This window comes from Canis lupus, chromosome 12, assembly GCF_011100685.1.
Source record: "Canis lupus familiaris isolate Mischka breed German Shepherd chromosome 12, alternate assembly UU_Cfam_GSD_1.0, whole genome shotgun sequence".
Taxonomy (NCBI): Eukaryota; Metazoa; Chordata; class Mammalia; order Carnivora; family Canidae; genus Canis; species Canis lupus.
In genome coordinates this window covers 18,026,487-18,048,239 of record NC_049233.1, presented here as the reverse complement: position 1 = coordinate 18,048,239, position 21,753 = coordinate 18,026,487, and the positions used below count along the sequence as shown (strand labels likewise).

The following is a 21,753-nucleotide window of genomic DNA, read 5'->3' as shown; positions in this document are numbered from 1 at the left end:
ATGTACGTTTGTGTCTATACATGTGTGTCTTGGCAGACAGCCTACAGATATTGGGTGTTGTATTCAGTTCCCATCTACAGTGATGAGATCAGTCAAGAGTAGGCATCATATCTTCAAGAGCTGAAAGACACCAGTTCAAAGGCCAAGTCGCATAATCTTTCAAAGATTAAATGCAAATTATTAAGATAATGACATTCAGTTTTACTAACAAACCAACTCAGAGAAGAATATTAATTATTTTTACTTTGACTTCTGCTCCATGTTAGGTGATAAGAAAATTCCAAAGTTTTCTTATCTTTTTCAGAACTGTTGCATGTAAATGTCCTGGCTTTTAAATAGATTTCCTTTTCACATGTATGCTTGAGACTTCATATCATTGGGCAAAGTCATACTTTAAAAAATTAAATAAATAAATAAAAATTTTAAAATGCTCAGAGATTTCTGGTTCTGGTAACGTGTCAGACAGAGAAAGAATTTAGAACCCTTATTGGCTAGCTAGAAATTTTAGACAAAGTACAATTTTAAGATTATTAATATTCCAATTGTGTTCATCAGAATGAACTAACTTTACACGCTAGATGAAAGAGGAAACCAAAAGCTAGAGTGATAAAGGCCAGACACGAGGGAGTCCAATGTGGGGTGAAGCTGGGGAAAGTACAACTAACCAGCAATGGCCTTGGTGTTGTGAGAGATGTGGTCATAGTTCTATGCAAGGCAGAGAATCAGAAAAACACTATTTATAATAGTGATAACATGAAACATTATAGTTGTCACACTGGGGATATGTGGGAAATAAAGATATCCCATTTGGGGACCTTGAAACATGAGGCATTAAACTGGTCAGGAAAGAAGACCATAGACTTCAGCTAGAACAGCAATGGTAGCAACAGAAACAGTGAAGAGAGGTGCTCCCCCCACCCGATCTGAGAGGATGACAAAGTGCAAAATCATTGAATCCACGATGAATATCAGGGCCGTGAGCAGACAGATGAGTTTAAGTACACTCACAAGGTGGCGAAGAGTGGCTAGCCACTTCAAAGAACATATCATCCATCAAGCAGAACACAGAAGCCACAGAAGCACTCTGCAGAGGACAGAGGAGACCTGTGGGCCGATGTCCTAAAGTACAATGTCTGTGACTCAGAGACGGGTTGTCCAAGTATCACCCACACAGTTTCAATTTCCACAGATAACTATGTTAGCTGGGAAGATAGTTTAAAAGAACAAGGGTAATAATGTTTTCTCAATGAAAACTGGAAATTCAGAGGTCAGACACTTAAAACAACTACCCAGGAGATTACTGAGGAATCATTAACAAACTGAACATCCTTGAAAACCACTAAGCTTTAAAGGACACATGAAGGTTCTCTTTAGTTTTTCTGAGGTATGTTGGAGAGGTTTTTCAGCTATAGTCCCTCTCAATAAGCCACAGATTCAATAATCTTTTAAGATTCAGTAAACTAAACTAGGAACCACATGAGTGAGCTAGAAATATGGGTATGTCTCTCCTCCCAAACTCTAGAGAGCTTCATATGTATAATCTCATTGTTTCTTGCTTTAAGAAACTGCACCTGCCATGAGAATTTATTTCTAACATTTTCCTTCTTTTTGGCACACATTCCCACAAGTAAGAGTAATATATTTATTGGAATTTTTCCTTGAAGCCTATTGACGGAGAGGACAGACTTCTCAACGGTCAGTGATCTGGCATTCTTGGAGTTGGATCCAGATTACTATGTATGAACCAAACAAATACAGTAACAGGGCTTATAAAGAGTCCACGATTAATTCAGCAGGACGGGGCTAAACTTGTGACTAAGAACATTAAGATTGGAAGCTTTTGGGAGCTAGCTGAAAGATGATGGTCAAAATAGTAATCCTTGGGTGCCTGGATGGCTCAGCCAGTTAAGCATCTGCCTTCAACTTAGATCGTGATCCCAGGGTCCTGGGCCCCAAGCCCCAGGTCAGGCACCCTGCTCAGGGGGGAGTCTGTTTCTCCCTCTCCCTGAACCCCTCCCTGGCCCCAAATAAATAATAAAATCTCTTAAAAAATAAAAATTAAAAAAAAAGTAATCCTTTATCTTTTAATATCTTTAACTCTCACCTGAAATAGAAACCTAAATTTAAATCACTGTTTTATTTTCACTGGTAATATCTTTCCCACTACCCATTCTTGTTAAGGGTTTTCCTTTGCAGCTTATAAGGAGACAACCTGAAGAGATCTCAACCCTTCCCCAGTTGATTTTCTTCCCCTCTAAACTGTACTCACTCCACTGACTGGAGGAGAGAGATAAACTGGAGAATTTCATTTTCCTAAAAACTGTCTGAGCAAAACTAATGTTGATATTCTTGTCTTTGTTTCAACTTTCACTACTATACAAACAAATCCTGATGATAAATGAAGAATAGTCATTGCACCAGTGTCCCTCTGCTCTGTGGATGTCACCATACCCAGGGGAGTTCTCCTTACAGGACGACTATGTGAGGGAGGACCAGCAGCCCAGACCTGCAAATAAGTGCCTGCTCAAACACATGAACCAGGGCCTCCAGGCTCCGTGTGCACCATGGATCTAGAGCATTTAGATCACAAGAGAGCTTATCAGTAATGGAACATCTCTGCCCTGTCCCATATCTACTGAAATAGAACCTTCTTTTCAATAAGAATCCAGGGCATTCACATTCAAGTTCAAGAAATATGATCTTAACAACACATCAGAACTACATTCATCTACCAGTCAATTTCTATGTTATTCCCTCTGTCTCTCTTCCTCCTTTTCCTTTTCCCTCTCTTTCCTCTCAAGCATTTATTCTCATCTCTCAGCTAAGCTGCAATTTTTCCTGGGGTGGGTGGTAGAGGTTGGAGGGGAAGCTTCTGTTTGTCTGTTTGTTTGTTTGTTTGTTTTATTTTTTTATTTTTGCTAACTTACAGGTTTATCTTTTTTTTTTATTGGTGTTCAATTTACCAACATACAGAATAACCCCCAGTGCCCGTCACCCAATCACTCCCACCCCCCCGCCCTCCTCCCCTTCTACCACCCCTAGTTTGTTTCCCAGAGTTAGCAGTCTTTACGTTCTGTCTCCCTTTCTGATATTTCCTACCCATTTCTTCTCCCTTCCCTTATATTCCCTTTCACTATTATTTATATTCCCCAAATGAATGAGAACATATAATATTTGTCCTTCTCCGACTGACTTACTTCACTCAGCATAATACCCTCAAGTTCTATCCACGTTGAAGCAAATGGTGGGTATTTGTCATTTCTAATGGCTGAGTAATATTCCATTGTATACATAAACCACATCTTCTTTATCCATTCATCTTTCGATGGACACCGAGGCTCCTTCCACAGTTTGGCTATTGTGGACATTGCTGCTATAAACATCGGGGTGCAAGTGTCCTGGTGTTTCATTGCATCTGTATCTGTGGGGTAAATCCCCAGCAGTGCAATTGCTGGGTCGTAGGGCAGGTCTATTTTTAACTCTTTGAGGAACCTCCACACAGTTTTCCAGAGTGGCTGCACCAGTTCACATTCCCACCAACAGCGTAAGAGGGTTCCCTTTTCTCCGCATCCTCCCCAACATTTGTGGTTTCCTGTCTTGTTAATTTTCCCCATTCTCACTGGTGTGAGGTGGGATCTCACTGTGGTTTTGATCTGTATTTCCCTGATGGGAGGAGGGGCAAGATGGCAGAAGAGCAGGGTCTCCAAATCACCTGTCCTCACCAAATTACCTAGAAAACCTTCAAATTATCCTGAAAATCTATGAATTCGGCCTGGGAATTAAAGAGAGAACACCTGGGATGCTACAGTGAGAAGAGTTCGCGCTTCTATCAAGGTAGGAAGATGTTTGTTTTTTCCTGTGTGTTAGGTGGCAATATCATTGTGGGTATCAAGCTCCCTTAAAGTGCACATATATCATAAGATAAAAGGAAAACTTTCTGCTCTAAACTCCCTCATGGCTCAATATGCCATCTTGTCGGATTGTTCCTTAAGAAAGCACAGGGAGTCCAAACCCTCCCCCTCCTATGACCGGAAGCAAGGAGGAGAGGACAGACTTCTCAATGGTCAGTGACCTGGCAATAGGTTTAAATGTCAGGCACAGGCTCTCCTTATCTGTGGTCAGATAGATCTAAGAGGTAGGAGTTTAGGTAGGTTTCCAGTGAGGAAAATTGAGCAAAATGTAGGGGAAGTAAAGTGCAAGGAGAGCAATGGATAGGCAGCTAACAGAGACACTTTATGTAGGGCAGTATCTTGTCCTGACAGACCACTGAAAGAGTCTCCAAAATTACCTCCCTCCCTGGCCCTCTTCCTGCTTCCTTCTAAGCAGTTCTACCAGGAGCCAAAGTGAACTCATGAACTCTTAAATAGCTTCTAGGAAACATATAATAAAATCCATCACTTCATTGTGGCTTAAAAAGCTGCAGGAACCAATCCCCTCCCACTCCTTGACCGCTCCCCTGCCATGTGTGCCATAGCTCACTGAACTCAGCTCATTGGCCTGTTTTTGTTCCTCACACACATTATGCTGTTAAAATATCAAACTTTGTATCTCTGTAAGGGACCCCTTTTTTTGGCCACTCATTTCTCAGGACAGTAGAATTCATCCTTTTTTTTAAAGATTTTATTTTATTTATTTATGCATTAGAGACACACACACAGAGAGGCAGAGACACAGGCAGAGGGAGAAGTAGGTTCCTGTGGGGAACCTGATGTGGGACTCCATCCTGGGACTCCAGGATCACGCCCTGGGCTGAAGACAGGTGCTAAATCACTGAGCCATTCAGGGATCCCCCGTAGAATTCATCCTTGATCACTTATTATAGTGCTTCTCTTGATAGTCTCTCTTCCCTAACATTCTTGGATTTTATGAAACAATTCAATATGAAAATTAAGTACCAACTATAGTTGTGACCATGCTTATCTTGCCTAATGCCTTATCCTCGAGTCGTGAGTTGTACCAATACATAATAAGAATTCTGTCATTTTTAAAATTTTTAATGAGCATCTTTGTCAGGTTCGTGCATTGTCTCATCTGACATGCAATAGAAGCCAATAAGTTTGATATTAAAATCACCAATTTATAGATAAGGAAAATGGATCTAAAAAAGATCACTTAATAAAAACATGGCTGAACTGTAATGCCAGGTTTTGCTCATGTGAAAGAATAGCAATGTTCGACTTCTAAAAATCAGCCAGTCTAATCAAGAGGTACCAGGTGGATGTGATTAGTCAGGGGTATGGATATCCAGAAGTAGAGAACTGTATTGAATGGACTTGAGAAATGCTTTATAAATCTTGTTTTCTTCATTTCTGAGAGTCTGTGAATCATTTTGCAAAGAATGTGAGCATACATTTGATCAGCTTTCTATACTCTTCAGTTCGGTTTCAGCTTCTAAAATAAATTCTCATTATATGACCTTGTATTAAATTCCTGGAGCACAGTAAAACATAGAGGGCAGGAAAGCAAAGGGAAGGAACATTACTTTAGGTCACATTAAGTATTAAACTTTGTCATTTATCTTCCTATCATGTATGCAGGTAACTAATTTTATTCCCAATTTCCTAATGAAGCTGAGATTCAGAATGTTTCCATTCTGAGGGGAAACACCCTTTGCATAAGGGCCACATGGCCAGAAAGTAGTTAATGGCATTCACACTCGGGTCAGTCTGTCTATACTATGACACTGCTTCAATAGAGGGCTTGAACATACCCATCCTGGGGTATTCATGTTCTTCTGGGCTTGGTGGGAGAACATTATGCTTCATTCTGCATTCCAGGAAGGACTTAAATAGACCAAGGGCAGTGATGAGGCTGACGGGACAAAGGGCAGAAATGATGTGGATGAGTTCACTCCGATAAAAACAGAGTGTACATAAATCAGTGGTATCAGATCTAGGTAAGCATAGGAAAAAATTGAGTGGATTTGTTTAAAAGTGCAAATCTCTGAACCACATCCCTAAATAACGGAATGGGACTATTCAGGGATGGTGCCCAGGAGTGTGGGCTGGTTTTTTGTTTTGTTTTGTTTTGTTTTGTTTTTAATTATCCCAATGATTCTAAAAATGCTGACAGAGAACCATTGATTCATCTAATCCTTCTGCTATTTCTAGACATGAGTTAGCTTTTTATTTTTAGGTTCAGTCAGTCATCTACCATTTACTATGGGTTAATAGCTTTTGTTTCATGCTGTAAACAGAGGCATAAAGAATTTAAGAAACTGAGTTTTGGGGGATCCCTGGGTGGCTCAGTGGTTTAGCACCTGCCTTTGGCCCAGGGTGTGATCCTGGAGACCCAGGATCAAGTCCCACATTGGGCTCCCTGCATGGATTCTGCTTCTTCCTCTGCCTCTGTGTCTCTGCATCTCTCTCTCTCTCTCTCTCTCTCTCTCTCTGTGTGTCTCATGAATAAATAAAATCTTTAAAAAAGAAAGAAAGAAAAAAGAAAAAAACAGTTTTGTCTCTCAGTTTGTTCATTTACAAATTCATTGATTCTAGTGTAGCAGGTAGGAATTTAGGTTCAAGAATTACACTGCTTTTGGGGTCTAATGTCAGCAATGGAAATTAATAGTACAGGGACTTTAACAGAGTATTACAGAATAAGCCTCTTTTGCCTCATTGTGAAATGATGATAGTATAATGACTTTGTAAGGTTGCTGTTATGTTTTACTGAGATCATAAATGAAAAGTGTTGGGGCACCTGGATGGCTCTGTGATTGAGCATCTGCCTTCACTCAGGTCATGATCCTGGCGTCCTCGGATTGTGTTCAACAACTAGCTCCCCTCAGGAAATCTGCTTCTCCCTCTGCCCATGTCTCTGCCTCTCTGTGTCTTTCATGAATAAACAAATAAAATCTTTAAAAAACAAACAAGCAAAAAAAAAATTAAATTATAAGTGTTCAGGCCTTAACTCATATTTAGTAAATGTTCAGTACATACTCACTATTATTTATTGGGGACCTAGTGAGAACTAAGCCTTTTGCTAAATGTGAAAAATAAAATAGAAAGTACAGTTGTAAAGGATATACTTTCTACATGGTCTACCTACTTTTTCAGAACATTTCTCTCATGGCTCTTTATGCAAGCTGTAGGTGCAGGGGTAAACCACAATTACTTTTTAAAGCTTGGGAAGACAAAACATTAGTTCCCCTCATCATCTTTCATACTCCATAAGGGAAGAAATGGATAAAAACTCTTTGGTTTATTTTTAAATATTTTATTTATTTATTCATGAGAGACAGACTGAGAGAGAAAGGCAGAGACACAGGCAGAGGGAGAAGCAGGCTCCATGCAGGGAGCCCGATGTGGGACTTGATCCTGGGACTCCAGGATCACACCCTAGACCGAAGGCAGACGCTAAACCGCTGAGCCACCCAGGGATCCCCGATAAAAACTCTTTGTGAATCAGTCTCTCATCCCTTAGGATTAGAAACTGAATTGTGTATTCTGGCATTCACTTTCTTAGAAGTGCCATTTTCCAAAATGTTTTTAAATAGATAAATGACAGATACTACAATTGCTACTATAATTTTATTTCAATCTCCATTCAGTAAATATAACATCATTTCAATTCCCATTCAGTAATATACATTCAATGTCTATCTAAATTCCATGATAGCTGTCAAAATCTCCACCCCCATGGAGTTCATATTCCAGTGAGAAGTTAATGACAGTAGTAATAGTAATGGTAATCACACCACAATATATGAGTAAATCATAAAACAAGCCAATAATGAACCAAGTTCATTTTAAATAAAACAAATGAGGAACGCACACTTACAAAACTGGAAAGAAGTAAGGGTCAATATTATTGGAATAGACACCAAAAAAGCCTTCAAAAATCTCTGATACGATGATATGTGAACAGCAGAGACCAGAGATTAGAATAAGACAAATAAACTGTGATTCTGGGTAAAAAGGTGAAGGGCTTGAAAGATGTGATTGAAATACTTAATAATGAGTCCTAAATATCACATATCAATACATAACACATGCACATACACACACACACACACACACACACAACCAAAATCCTTCTGAACAAAAGAGAACATTACAGTCGGATGAGTTTAAAGTAACATGTGTTCAGTGAGGAAATAGTCTTCATCTGAGTAAAATTAGAATTGACACGGAGAAGTGGATTGTATGCAAAATATGTGAAATAAATATTAATGGCTATTGAATTTATAACCCACACTTTAAAATTCACTCAGATGTAAAAAGATGAAGCAAACAATAATGTATCACAGCAGATAATCGATACTCTATTTTTGAAATTAAAATGTAATACTTTGATCACTACATGGGTTTTCTTTGTGTAAGATAGCTCACTGATACATAATAGGAGAAAGTAATAAGCTTGACAGTTACAGAATGCCATCGTTTTGTAGCCACTAACTTAAGTGACAGTCTAACAAGCAAAGATATTAGAAGTAGGCATCAGTAACAACAACAACAAAAAATGTGTTTTCATTAAATATTGCTTAAGCATCTACTAAACAGTGACTGCTGGACATAGTTTCAGACTAATATTTCTTTATCACTGTGTAGAAAGGTAAAACTGCAATAGGCCCTACTTACTTCACTATGGCTTTGTTTTATATTATCTCTCTCAGTATTTACTAATCTGTACATTTCAATATTTCTTTCCTTTACCTTCCCTTCCTCTTTCCTATCACCCAAGCCTCACTTATACCCAACATCTATAACCTTAAGCTCAAGGACACTGTTAAAAGTATGGGTGCAGTCAGTTGAGTGAATAACTATTGGTTTTGGCTCAGGTCCTGATCTCAGGTCTGTGAGATTGAGCTCCACATCAGGCCCTGCACTTAGTGTGTAGTATGCTTCAGATTCTCTCTCTCTCTGCCCCTCCTGCTTCTGCTCTCTCTCAAATAAATAAATAGATATTTAAAAAACAAGAAAAAGAAAGTGTGGGTGGTAGACATCATCTTATACACTGGAAGAGATTAATTCCAGGAACTGAATAACATATAAACATGGCCATTGTACCAATATTTTATTAGTAGTGAGTAGTAGTAGCAGCAGTAGTAGTAGTAGTAGTAGTAGTAGTAGTGATCAGGTAGATGTGTTTCACACTGTCATAATGTGGCATGATTGTAAGCAACTGGCTCTTCATCAATTCTTTTATGTGTAATTTTTTGAAAAGATGACTCATTAGAAATGAGATGGTATAAAACATACATTTTGTAAACTATAAATTTGTTCTGCAGATCAAGACAAAGCACACAAGCCAATAGACATTGGATACCATTATCCACAAGACCATACACTCTAATAGTTATCTTTAAGGTTGGTTTAAAATTTAAGATTTAGGGATGCCTGGGTAGCTCAGTAGTTGGGCATCTGCTCTGATTCAGAGTGTGATTCTGGAGTCCTGGGATCGAGTCCCACATCGAGCTCCCTGCATGGAGCCTGCTTCTTCCTCTGCCTATGTCTCTGCCTCTGTGTGTGTGTGTGTTTCATGAATACATAAATAAATCTTTAAAAAATAAAATAAAATTTAAGATTTAGGACTCAAGTATAGAGAACAAACTGATGGTCACCAGAGGGGAGGTGGGGTGAGTGGGTGTAATAGATGATGGGAACTAAGGAGTGCACTTGTGATGATCATCGGGTGTTGTATGGAAGTATTGAAACACTATATTGTACACCTGAAACTAATATTACACTGTATGTCAACTAACTGGAATTTGAATAAAAACTTCAAAAAAATAAATAAAATTTAAGGTTTATATCATTATCTTTGACACCTATATATGGCTTAACATAGAACAATAGCTAAACATTGCACCAGAGTTCCGCATGAGAACTTGTTTTTGACCCATTCTCAGTGAGAATACATAACATGCAGTGGTCTCCCCTACCCCTTAGAATGTGAAGGAAGACTAAGACTGGACTGGAAAGATATTTTTTAGGATGAAAGGAAAGATCAGTTTCTGCTCTTCTCCAAGTTTTCTGTAGATTCTCCTTAAAATAATCTCCTCAGAGTGTTTTCTCTATGAAGTTTCTGCTTTCAGAGTGTCCTTAAGCTGCAAAAATGAAGGGTGAAAATAAATGAATTGTAATATTTCTTTTACCTTGGAAACCCCATTTTCATCATTATATTATATAAATTCCCCTGTAAGTCTAAAATAAGTATTCCAGGGGACTAGAACATGTAGTAATAACAATGGTTAAGAATGTGGGGTCCAACAACAGACCAAGTTCAAATTCAGTTTCACCACTTACCAGCCAGTGGTTGACTTTGTTATTTTAAGTAAGTAACTTGCTTAAATCTCTATGTATCAGTTTCCTTGTGTATGAAAATGGGGCTAAATATTATTCCTGCTTCCTAGGGCTTTCATGAAATTTAAACACACTATACCTCTAAGTTACTTAGAACAGTGCCTTGCACATAATAAGTATTTAATAGATGTTTCCCAGGTGAAGCAGGATCTGGAAGGACAGAAAAGTGGAGCTTCTGGGGCTCATGGCTTGTAAAAAGATGAACCATCAATAATTATGAGAGCTTGCATAAATACTTTTTATAGCAGAAAGAAATAGGAACTGTAGCAGAAATTCTAGCCACTGACATCTATGCAATCTTTTTTTCTTAATACTGTAATCCTCATTGTTCTCATCTGTAAAAAGATTTTATGATTCTGATGAATCTGAAAATTTCCAAAAAGTGCCAGTCTGCCACTGTTGTGATAAAATTAGTCCCATAATGGATTCTTTAAACGTAAAGCTTTGAAGCCAACAGTGAACTAAAATATACAATTTTTTAGAGGGAAGGGTAAAATAATGCATGCCACCTGGTAGTAAAAAGCAAAGAATGGATATGGCATCATAGTTTCATAATGCAAGAGACTGGTGTTTTTTTTTTTAGGCTCTTATTTCCTGGACTATGCAAGCTGAGATCCAGTGCCAGATCAACAAATCAAGGGTTTATGCAGAAAAGTATCCAGTTTTTACTAGAAACCCCTTTAACAGAATAACATTCCCCTTCCTTCCTTCCTTCCTTCCTTCCTTCCTTCCTTCCTTCCTTCCTTCCTTCCTTCCTTCCTTCCTTCTTTCATCTGTCTTCTTAACATCATACTCTTTTCTGGCATTCTCAACATATAGGCATTGCCCTGGAAAAGCATGATAGGCATAAATCAACCCCATATCCCTAAAGCTTAGCCATGCTCTCTTCACCAAGAACAGACAACTTCAAGGGTCCTTACCTGTGGCTTTGAATTGTAGAATTATTAACTATAATCATCTAACCTTGTAAAAAGAAATTAAAAAACTTTTTTTCATCTAAGAATTCAAAATTCTCACTCAAGTAGAAATATTTTGGGCCCACTCCTCTTGCCATTTTCTGTGAGCAAGAAAATGAGGTCAATTTTCTCACCTTTAAAAAAATCCTCTATATCTTTTATTTTTCTTAATCACTACTTACAATCTCATTTTTGTCCTTTCCCCACACTTTGTCTCTGTCTTTTCCTCTTTTGAAAAAATTATTGGTAGAAATCTAGAATCTGGATCTCTCTCAAATTAGCCCTAATATATCTATTTTAAGCAATAAATTAGCAAATTCTCTCCTGTGCATCTACTTTGATTCTACTTCTGTCACTTCCTGGCTAGAATTGGGATGATAATCACTCAAATCCTTATCCTTGTTCTGTGTGATTTAGATGTCACTAGTTACTACCTCATATTAGCAAACAGAGAAAAGACGACCGTCCAATTTACACATAAAAGAATTGATGAAGAGCCAGTTGCTTACAATCATGCCACATTATGGCAGTGTGAAACACATCTACCTAATCACTACTACTACTACTACTGCTACTACTACTCACTACTAATAAAATATTGGTACAATGACCATGTTTATATGTTATTCAGATATGCTGATATTCCAGCTTGGTGGGAGGGTCTTATTTTAAGACAGGTGGAATGGACATAGCTGCGCTGAAGCAAAACTGGGCTATTTTGTCCTAGGTTGTCATCTTTTTCATGCCACCGTTATGCTAACGCCATGCCTATTAACTTTCTATTGTATTTTTTGTATCTGTTATTTTGCTCTGCTTAAATACAATAGGTCTTAGTAAAATTACGGCAGTTTAAAAAAATTTTTTTGGTGTTTTTAGAAAGAGGATATTGAGAAAAATAGAATTTCCATGATGTGCCTATATATAAGCACTTTTTGGATAAGAAATGAAGAGAGAATTAACAAAACTAGATTACTGCCTTTAAAACCCAGATTATAGAATATCCTTTTAATTTGTTTTTCCTCAATGACAGAAGGAATTAGAACATAAATCATTAATTTGTAAGGATATATCTTTTTGGACTTTTCACACCCAGCAGAAGTATTTGTATTTATGTGATAATTACTTATAAATCTCTTTTCAGCTATGGTGTCTATTTAATTCTTACCTTAAACTTCTGAAGTTGGCTGCTTCTGCCAATCCTGCCTTCAAAGAGAGAATCCTGAGGCTCAGTCAGTGAATATTTTCTCTCAAACATACAACTAGTAAAACAGAAGACCGTGATGCCAAGATTAGTTTTCTGTATCTAAATCCAGTGTTTCTTTCAACTTTTAACACACTGCTTTCCCCTATGAATGAGATAGTTCTATGAATAAGTCATTATATGTCAAGAATTATACCGATTTTCTTATAGCAGCATGATAGTAACTCTTAATGTAACAGTATCAAAACTGTGTTTTAGAAATATTATCTTTCTGTAGAAGAATTGCTTCCCAGAAACTGCCTGGTTCCGACCATGTATACAGAGGATAATTTCACATGATAAACACCCTTTTATTCGGTTATGAACGTGAAGAAAGTGGAAGATAAGTGGCATCACATTAGCATGGAGTCCACCTCTGCTTTACCAGTTACTACAAGTCTGATTTGAGGCAATTACATAACCCCTCTGTGCCACAATTTCCTCAGCTGAAATTTACTTTATAAATTTGTAATGAAGATAAAGCTAGTTAATCTATATAAAGTGCTTAAAACGCTGCCTGTGTATAATAGCTGATCAAGAAAACATGAGACTGAAAATATAGAAAATTTTATGCTTTCAATTATATGCTTTCAATTAAAAATTTAAAAAGACTTTCTTTCTTTTTTTAAAAAAAGATTTTATTTATTTATTCATGAGAGACACAGAGAGAGAGAGAGAGAGGCAGAGACACAGGCAGAGGGAGAAGCAGGCTCCATGCAGGGAGCCTGACGCGGGACTTGATCCCTGGACTCCAGGATCACTCCCTGGGCTGAAGGCAGGTGCCAAACCACTGAGCAACCCAGGGATCCCTAAAAAGACTTTCACCCTATTACTTGCTTGTATAACTGAAAATGAGTTCACATCTGGCTAGTTGAAGTCATAACAGAACTAAGTCCTCTATTCTGTTTGTTGCTATTACACAATGCATGAATATGTGCTCAATCTTGAAAGGCAGCATTAATCAGAATAGTAATTACCCTGAGAAAGCTATAAAAACAAGAGTTCATCTTTTTTTTTTTTAATCAAGAAATAGCACAACTCTCAGACATTTTGAAGTCTACCTCAACAATATCAGCAATGAAGATACTTTGTATTTTCCTGATCTTTGTTCTCACTGTGTCTTGTGGTCCATCAGGTAATATTTGCTATTATGAAAAAAGAGGGAAGAGCAAAATGTTTTTTAAAAGTGCATTACTCTGGAAAAAAATCAAACAATTAAATTGTTGTTAGGAGACTCCACATGAACTTATAATGCAATTCATTCTATTTTGCATGAAAGAAGAAATGAGTGGAACTGATAGTTGAGAAGATAAAGGGGAAAAAAATGCCCAGGATGTAGAATTAAATGCTGTTTATTTTGTTTAAAGAGACTATGATTTCTTACATACCTACTGTCTTCTCTAAGTGTAATTTAATGAGCTGAATTTATAGTTGTCTATATTAAGCTTTCTACAGCTAGTCCAGTAATTTGTGGGGGGAAAGGGGTGTTGGAGGTGAATGGTTATTTAGAAAACAAAGCAGGTAGATTGTTTTTCCACATTTTTTTCCTCTTTACTCTTAAAGAAGCATGCACAGATTAGAGATTTAATGATATTTTATTTTTTAAAAAGCTAGTGGCATAGGAAATATTGTCGGATAAAAAGTATATTGTCACAACTCGTAGGGGATAAAATGTGAACTTTTTTATATAGTTGCCTGAACATGATTTTAGAAACAAAGTGGCTTAACTGTATACTTCAAACAATCTTATATGCTTATCTGACTATTATCTATCCACTTATCTATGCAAGGGGATTAAATCTGGATTTATGATTATAGATACTTTCTCCTAGTTTCACAGAAAAAAACAAAAGAAGATGCAGGGAGAAAAAGAGAATGTTACCTTGTTCGTGGAGCTTGCAAGTCTTCATGCAACTCTTGGGAATACATATATAATTACTGCAGTACTGAACCATGCTGTGTTGTACGGGAATACCAAAAGCCAGTCTCTAAATCTATCAATTTTACAGGTGATATACTGTAAATTATAAGTTCTTCTATACTACATAACACTAAATTGTAACATTAGTATTAATAAAAATGAACTTTTTATTTTTTATCAATCTATTTTCAAGTGAGTTTCTTCTTCCCTCCTGGATTACACAACTATATCAATGTAGCTAGTGAGGTTAATGTTGGGTTAGTACAAGAGATGTAAAGAAGAGTAGTAACTTATTTTCTAAATTGGCAAGAGTTCTCCTCTACCCACATCATAAGCACCTTTCATTTTTAATATTTCCATTTACCTCTGGTTGTTTATTTGCCCTGTGCCTAGTTATTTTCAGATAATCTTTTAGGCATCAGTCATAAATCATGGCTTATACTATCTATCCCTAATTTCAGCAAAATGTGCTTGAGTCTTGGGGCACAAAGTCATGAAGACCTTAATCACATAATAATACAGTATTGGTAGTGTATTAATGATTAAGAACAATCAAATAGGGTAACTGGTTGATGGGCATTAAGGAGGGCACACGATGAGATAAGCACTGGATGTTATACTATACATTGGCAAATTGAATTAAAACTTAAAAAAAGAACAGTCAACAAAATTCAACAGGGAGTAAAATTTGATGATAATAAAAGCAAGTTAAAAACATTTTTAAAGGACTTTTTCTTATTATAAAGTATTTAAAACTTGGAAGGATGCAAAAAAGTCCAAAAAAAAAAAAAAAAAACCAAAAAGAGCCAATTCTAACTTTAGAGCTAACTTTTTATCATAATTATCATATTAATCAAACTAATTTTATCATAATTAATTCTGAACATAGGCAACTAATCCAAAGGTCTTCTTTCTAGGTCCTTAAGAATTTTATTCAACTTCTTCATCTTATAATTCAGTATTAAAAACTTCTGTTCTTATCCCAGTCTTCAATGAACTCATTATGCTTCTGGTTTTTCACATTAATTTTACTATAATATTGAATTAATATTGACATAACTTTTTGAGACTTATAAAGTTTTCTATCAGCAAATATTTGGTGTGTAGAATTTAAAGTCTCCACTGAGTGTATTTTTTTTACCTATAGCTACAGCATAGATCTTGAAAATATAAAAATATAGGTGAGAATTCCAATTTACAGAAAACATAAGAAATTGAGTGAATTTGAGCTTTAAAAGGAAATTGTAATTGCAAGTTTCCTTACTTGGATAAAATGCTGAACACTTCAATCATTCATTAGGAAATATAGCAAGAGACAGATTTTTGGAAAGGAACATTTATGCCATGTCGAGATTAGACTTTTTGGCTATATACAGGTGTGAAGGCTGGGAACGAAAAATGTACTTCAACTATATATTTCAAGAGCCATTAACTGAAGCAATGAGATAAAATCACCCAAAAGACTACTACAGATTGAGAAGGGGAAAAAAGGGGCCAAAATTCTAAGGAATAACATTTGAAGTATGTTAAGAAAAATTAGACTCCATAAAGGAGGGTAAGCAGAAGAAGCTAGCCAATGAGGACTCACTCCCAGCCTTCATGCCTTCCCAAAGCACGAGCTCCCAGGCATAGAAGAAAAGAGGCAGGGATCCCTGGGTGGTGCAGCGGTTTAGCTCCTGCCTTTGGCCCAGGGCGCGATCCTGGAGTCCCAGGATGGAGTCCCACGTCGGGCTCCCTGCCTGGAGCCTGCTTCTCCCTCTGCCTATGTCTCTGCCAATCTCTCTCTCTCTGTGACTATCATAAATAAATTTAAAAAAATTTTTAAAAAGAGGCAACCCATCTCTACTATGCTCTGTGTTAATTTGTGACCCATAGAATCAATGTGCATAATAAAATTGTTTTTGTTTTAAACCACAACGTTTTAGGGTAGTCTGTGGTGCAGCAATATTAACCAGAAGTTTATATAACTTCCAAACTACAGAAGTTTTTAAAAAAGGAAAAAGAAACCATACATAATGAATCCTAGGAAGGTCTTCTGAAATGATTGAATAAAGAGAACCCAAATCCTGTCCTTTCAGAAAAGCAGCAAAACAGTGGCAATAAATTGTCAAAATCAATCTTTCAAGAGCTCCTAAATTAACCACAGATTTGCAAATATCCAAAGAACATTTATTAAAACAAAAGCAAAAAATTGCTGAATCTCAGTAAGAACAGCTAACTTTGTGGTAGTTCAACTACCTCATCATTGTCCAATGAGGCCCCACAAGCAGCCTTGACAATCAAGAGTTTCCCAATCAAGATAGCTGTGAATATACAAAGAATATCTATAACACAGTAATGAAAACACACTAACCAATTATAAAATGGACAATGGAGTTGAATAGAAATTTCTCCAAAGAGAATATATAAATGTTCATCAAGCACATGGAAAAGTGTTTAACCTCAATAGCCATCAAGGAAATGCAAATCAGCACCACAATGAGTTACCACTTCCCACCCCCTAAGAAAGCCATAATGAACATAGGACACATTAGCAAATGCTGGTTAGTATACAAAGAAGTTGGAACTCTCACGTACTGCTAGTGTGAATGTAAACTGGTCCAAACACTTATGAGAAGACAGTGCCCATTCTGGAAAAAGTTAAGCCTGGAATTTTCATTTGATTCTGCAATTTCACTCTTAGGCATATGTGCAAGAGGTTTGAAAAATGTCAGTGCAAAAGCTTGCATACAAAATGTCATAGCAGCATGATTCATAATAGCCAATGTGGCATACCTATATAATGGAATATTATTTTGGCAATAAAATGGAATAAAATACAAATTCATGCTACAACATGGATAAAAGCCATCAAACCTTTCTTGAGAAATATACAAAAATTCTCCAGTATAAGGAAGAGTATAAAAGATAGAAACCTGGATCTTCACAAAAAAATTAATTGAGTTATAATTGGTAAATTTGTGGGTAAATGTAAGATATTCTTTCCTTCAGTTTTTAATCTCTGTAAAAGACAATTTACTGCTTAAAACAAAAGTAATAATAAGTTGTGCAGTTTATTGCATTACAGAAGGCATGAATGACCATAGCCCAAATTATGGGAAAAAGAAAATATTAGTATAGGATTTTAAGAGTTACATTATGCATGAAAGTTAAAAAGCTGTGTTATAAACCCTGCAGCAAGAACAAAAATATATAGATATAACCAATTGGGTAGATAAAATGTAATAATAAAAGATGTATAGATAGGAAAGGAAGGAAAAGGGAGCAAAGGCAGGGAGAATGAGTAGAAAACAAGGTGGCAGTTTTAAACACAATTATATTATAATTTCATTAAGTGTAAATATTAAATGTAAATATACCAGTTTAAAAGAGAATATAAGATGGGAGATTGTATTAATTATCTGTTTCTGCATAACAAAATTATTCCAAGAGGTAACAGCTTTTAAAAAACCTTTATTATCTCAGAGATGCTGTGGGAAGGATTCCAAAAACAGCTTAGCTTGGTGCTTTGTTTGAATGTCTCTGATGAGATTTCATGAGGTGACTGGAGCTATAGACATCTCAATGGGGTCGAAAGATCAGCTTCTAAGCTTTCTCATTTAGTTGTTGCCAGGCTTCATTCTTGAGAACTATTAGACATAGAACTTCAATTCTTTATGGGTTATTAAATAGAATCATGGATTCTAACCACATCATCTGGGTCACTATAAAGGGATTTGCACAACATGGCACCTTGTTTCCCCTGGTATAAATGATGAGAGAGGGAGAGAGAAAGGGAACAAGAGACAGAGAGAGTGACATGCAAAAAACAAAGAGACACAGACAAAAGAGATTCCAAGTCTATAACCATAGTATTTTTTAAATGGTTATAATAAAAAATAAGAAGGGTGCCTGGGTTACTCGGTTGGTTGACCACTGGAGTTTTGGTTTCAACTCAGGTCATGACCTCAGGATCATGAGATCCATCCCCGAGTTGGGTTCCCCACTCAGCACAAGTTGGCTTGAGATTCTTTCCCTCCGTCTCGCTCCTCCTTTGCTCCTTCCCTTCTCCCCCACTCCTCCCCTGCTTGTGTGCAACACAAATGTGCATGCTCTCATAAATAAATAAATAAATAAATAAATAAATAAATAAATAAGTAATTTTTTAAAAAAAATAAGAAATATTTCAAACCAATGATTTAAGCTTCCACTTTAAGAACTTAGAAAAAAGAAAAAAATTAGAAAAAAGGGCAAATTAAACCTAATTTTATAAACTAAATATGTCAATGAAACTTATTTTTACTCAGCAGAAGGAAGGAAATAATAAGATCAGCAATTAATTAAATAAAAATGGAAAAACACAATAAACAAAAGCTGTTTTTTAAAAAGGTAAAATATTGATTTTCAGAAATATCCAGCCAGAGTGAATAGAGAAAAAGAGAAAGAGATAGAAAGACAAATGACCAATGTCTGTGATGAATAGGATAAATCAGAGCAGACATAAAAAATATTAAAAGAATAGTAAGAGAATATCATACACAATGTTACATCTATACTTTGGTAAATGTTATAAAAGGGAAAAAGTCTTCAAATGATATAAACCACCAAGACTCACCCAACAAAAAGTTTGCAACTTGAATAATTCTATATTCATTTTTAATAATGTCTATTTGTAAATCTTCCCACATAAAAAATACCAGGTATAGATGGCTTCACTGTGAATTCTTCTAAATATTTAATAATGAAAGCATATTCATTATACACAGAACCTTTTGTACAAGGTATATTTCCCAAATAATGTCAGAAGGCCAGCATTATCCATACCAAAACTCAAAAAAAAAAAAAAAAAAAAAAAAAGAAATTTCAAGGAAACTACAGAAATTCTTAACACAATATTATCAAATAAAGTGTAAATTTAGTTTCGTGCTAAAAAATCAATTCACATAATCCCCCATATTACAAGAGTAAAAACCAAAAACATGGTTGTTTCAATAAATACAAATAAATATTTAAAATAAATGTCATACTCATTTATTATAAAAAGTCTTGGCAACCAGAAATAGAAGGAAACATTCCCAACCTAAAAAGGCATCTGTGAAAGGCCTACATAACTAAGTTGTAAAGTTGACACTACTTGATTCCAGGTTTTGCCATAAAGTTTCAATAACTAAGAGAATTTGGTATTGACATAAAAGAGAGAAAGACTGATCAATGGATCAGAGCATAAAAGTCTTGAACCAGATGCCAGTCTGTGTAGTCAACTGATTCTTCACAAAGATGTCAAAGATATTCGCTTGGATTATATCTTCATTGTTGGATTTTCTACTCTAATAAAAGCATTTCCACATATTGGAGATTCACTGTCAAGAGAAATACTGTCCTTCTCTAATGTAGCTTTTAGTTTTGTTTAAATAAAACCAAAGTTCAATAGAACAAATCATATAGAGAGATCTTAAGTTTCTCGTACAAGAACTTGTGTCCCAGAAAAAAATAATGTTTGTTTTGTTTTGTTTTCAAGACATTGGAAGTTCTAATCCCTTCTGCTCACTTTAAAGAAGCCCATTCAACCTACATCCATAGACTTTACCATAAGAATTCGCAGAAACAGAGGTTTTATGGGAAAAAGAAAAAAAGGTTTGTGCAACAGTCAAGGAAATCCCCATGAGGTATATAATTCTTCATCCTAGAACCAATGTTTTTACAACAATATGTAAAGGCAACAGCATGAATAACTAAAATAACAACAACAAATGGAATACTAGATCCTGAGAAAACAGTTCAAGGAAAATAGAATTTAATACAAACAAAACTTTCTTACATATGTTTGCAGAGGGATTCAAGAAAATCTTACATCTGTAAAAAAATACTGCTCTATAGTAAAAAACTATCAGAGAACAGAAAAAGGCGCATACATCTTAAATATATTTGCTTAAAAAATTTAGAAAAACTGAAAAGTGAAAGATATTTAAATCATAAAATAACAACGTAAGTAGATATAAATATAAGATAATGAAGATAGGGATCCCTGGGTGGCTCAGCAGGTTGGCGCTAGCCTTTGGCCCAGGGCGCTATCCTAGAGTCCCAGGATCGAGTCCCACGGCGCGCTCCCTGCATGGAGCCTGCTTCTCCCTCCTCCTGTGTCTCTGCCTCTCTCTCTCTCTCAAATAAATAAATAAATAAATAAATAAATAAATAAATAATAAATCCTAAAAAAGATAATAAAGATAGTAAAGACAAAATTATAGGATATTTCAACAGTTCACTAAAAGAAATCCCCAAAAGAAAGAAAATAAATATACACATAAGAAGAGACTTTATCGGAGAAAGAAATAGAAAAAGAGAACACTTTCCCAGATTTAAAGATAGAAGCTCACCAGTGCCAGACACAAAAGAGAAGTTCACACCAAGAAATGTGTGAATCATAAGATTTGGGGTATGAATTATAATGAGAATGTCCTAATAGTGTCGAGAGAGAAAAAAAAAAATCAAGCCATTTAAAAGCAGCAATGTCCACAATAGCCAAACTGTGGAAGGAGCCTCGGTGTCCATCGAAAGATGAATGGATAAAGAAGATGTGGTTTATGTATACAATGGAATATTCCTCAGCCATTAGAAACGACAAATACCCACCATTTGCTTCAACGTGGATGGAACTGGAGGGTATTATGCTGAGTGAAGTAAGTCAATCGGAGAAGGACAAACATTATGTTCTCATTCATTTGGGGAATATAAATAATAGTGAAAGGGAATAGAAGGGAAGGGAGAAGAAATGGGTAGGAAATATCAGAAAGGGAGACAGAACATGAAGACTCCTAACTCTGAGAAACGAAGTAGGGGTGGTGGAAGGAGAGGAGGGCGGGGGGTGGGGGTGAATGGGTAACGGGCACTGAGGGGGGTACTTGACGGGATGAGCACTGGGTGTTATTCTGTATGTTGGCAAATTGAACACCACTAAAAAATAAATTTATTATTAAAAAAAAGAAATTGCATTTGCCAAACATGAAAAAATAAAAATAAAAATAAAATAAATAAAAGAGGCTATCCTACATCAGGGAAATACAAATCAAAACCACAATGAGATACCACCTCACACCAGTGAGAATGGTGAACATTAACAAGACAGGAAACAACAAATGTTGGAGAGGATGTGGAGAAAGGGAAACCCTCTTGCACTATTGGTGGGAATGTGAACTGGTGCAGCCACTCTGGAAAACTGTGAGTGGAGGTTCCTCAAAGAGTTAAAAATAGATCTGCCTTGCGACCCAGCAATTGCACTGCTGGGGATTTACCCCAAAGATACAGATGCAGTGAAACGCCGGGACACCTGCACCCCAATGTTTCTAGCAGCAATGTCCA

The 21,753-nt window shown here is 36.2% G+C and overlaps 1 protein-coding gene across 1 annotated transcript; it reads left to right on the top strand.

Moving 5' to 3' along the window:
* The first annotated feature begins 13,231 nt into the window (after positions 1–13,231).
* DEFB113 (defensin beta 113) lies at positions 13,232–14,520 on the top strand. Its single transcript, XM_038553343.1, has 2 exons — positions 13,232–13,632; positions 14,330–14,520. The coding sequence occupies exons 1-2, from the start codon at positions 13,575–13,577 to the stop codon at positions 14,518–14,520; spliced, it is 249 nt and encodes an 82-aa protein (XP_038409271.1). The 5' UTR covers positions 13,232–13,574.
* Positions 14,521–21,753: the final 7,233 nt, after the last annotated feature.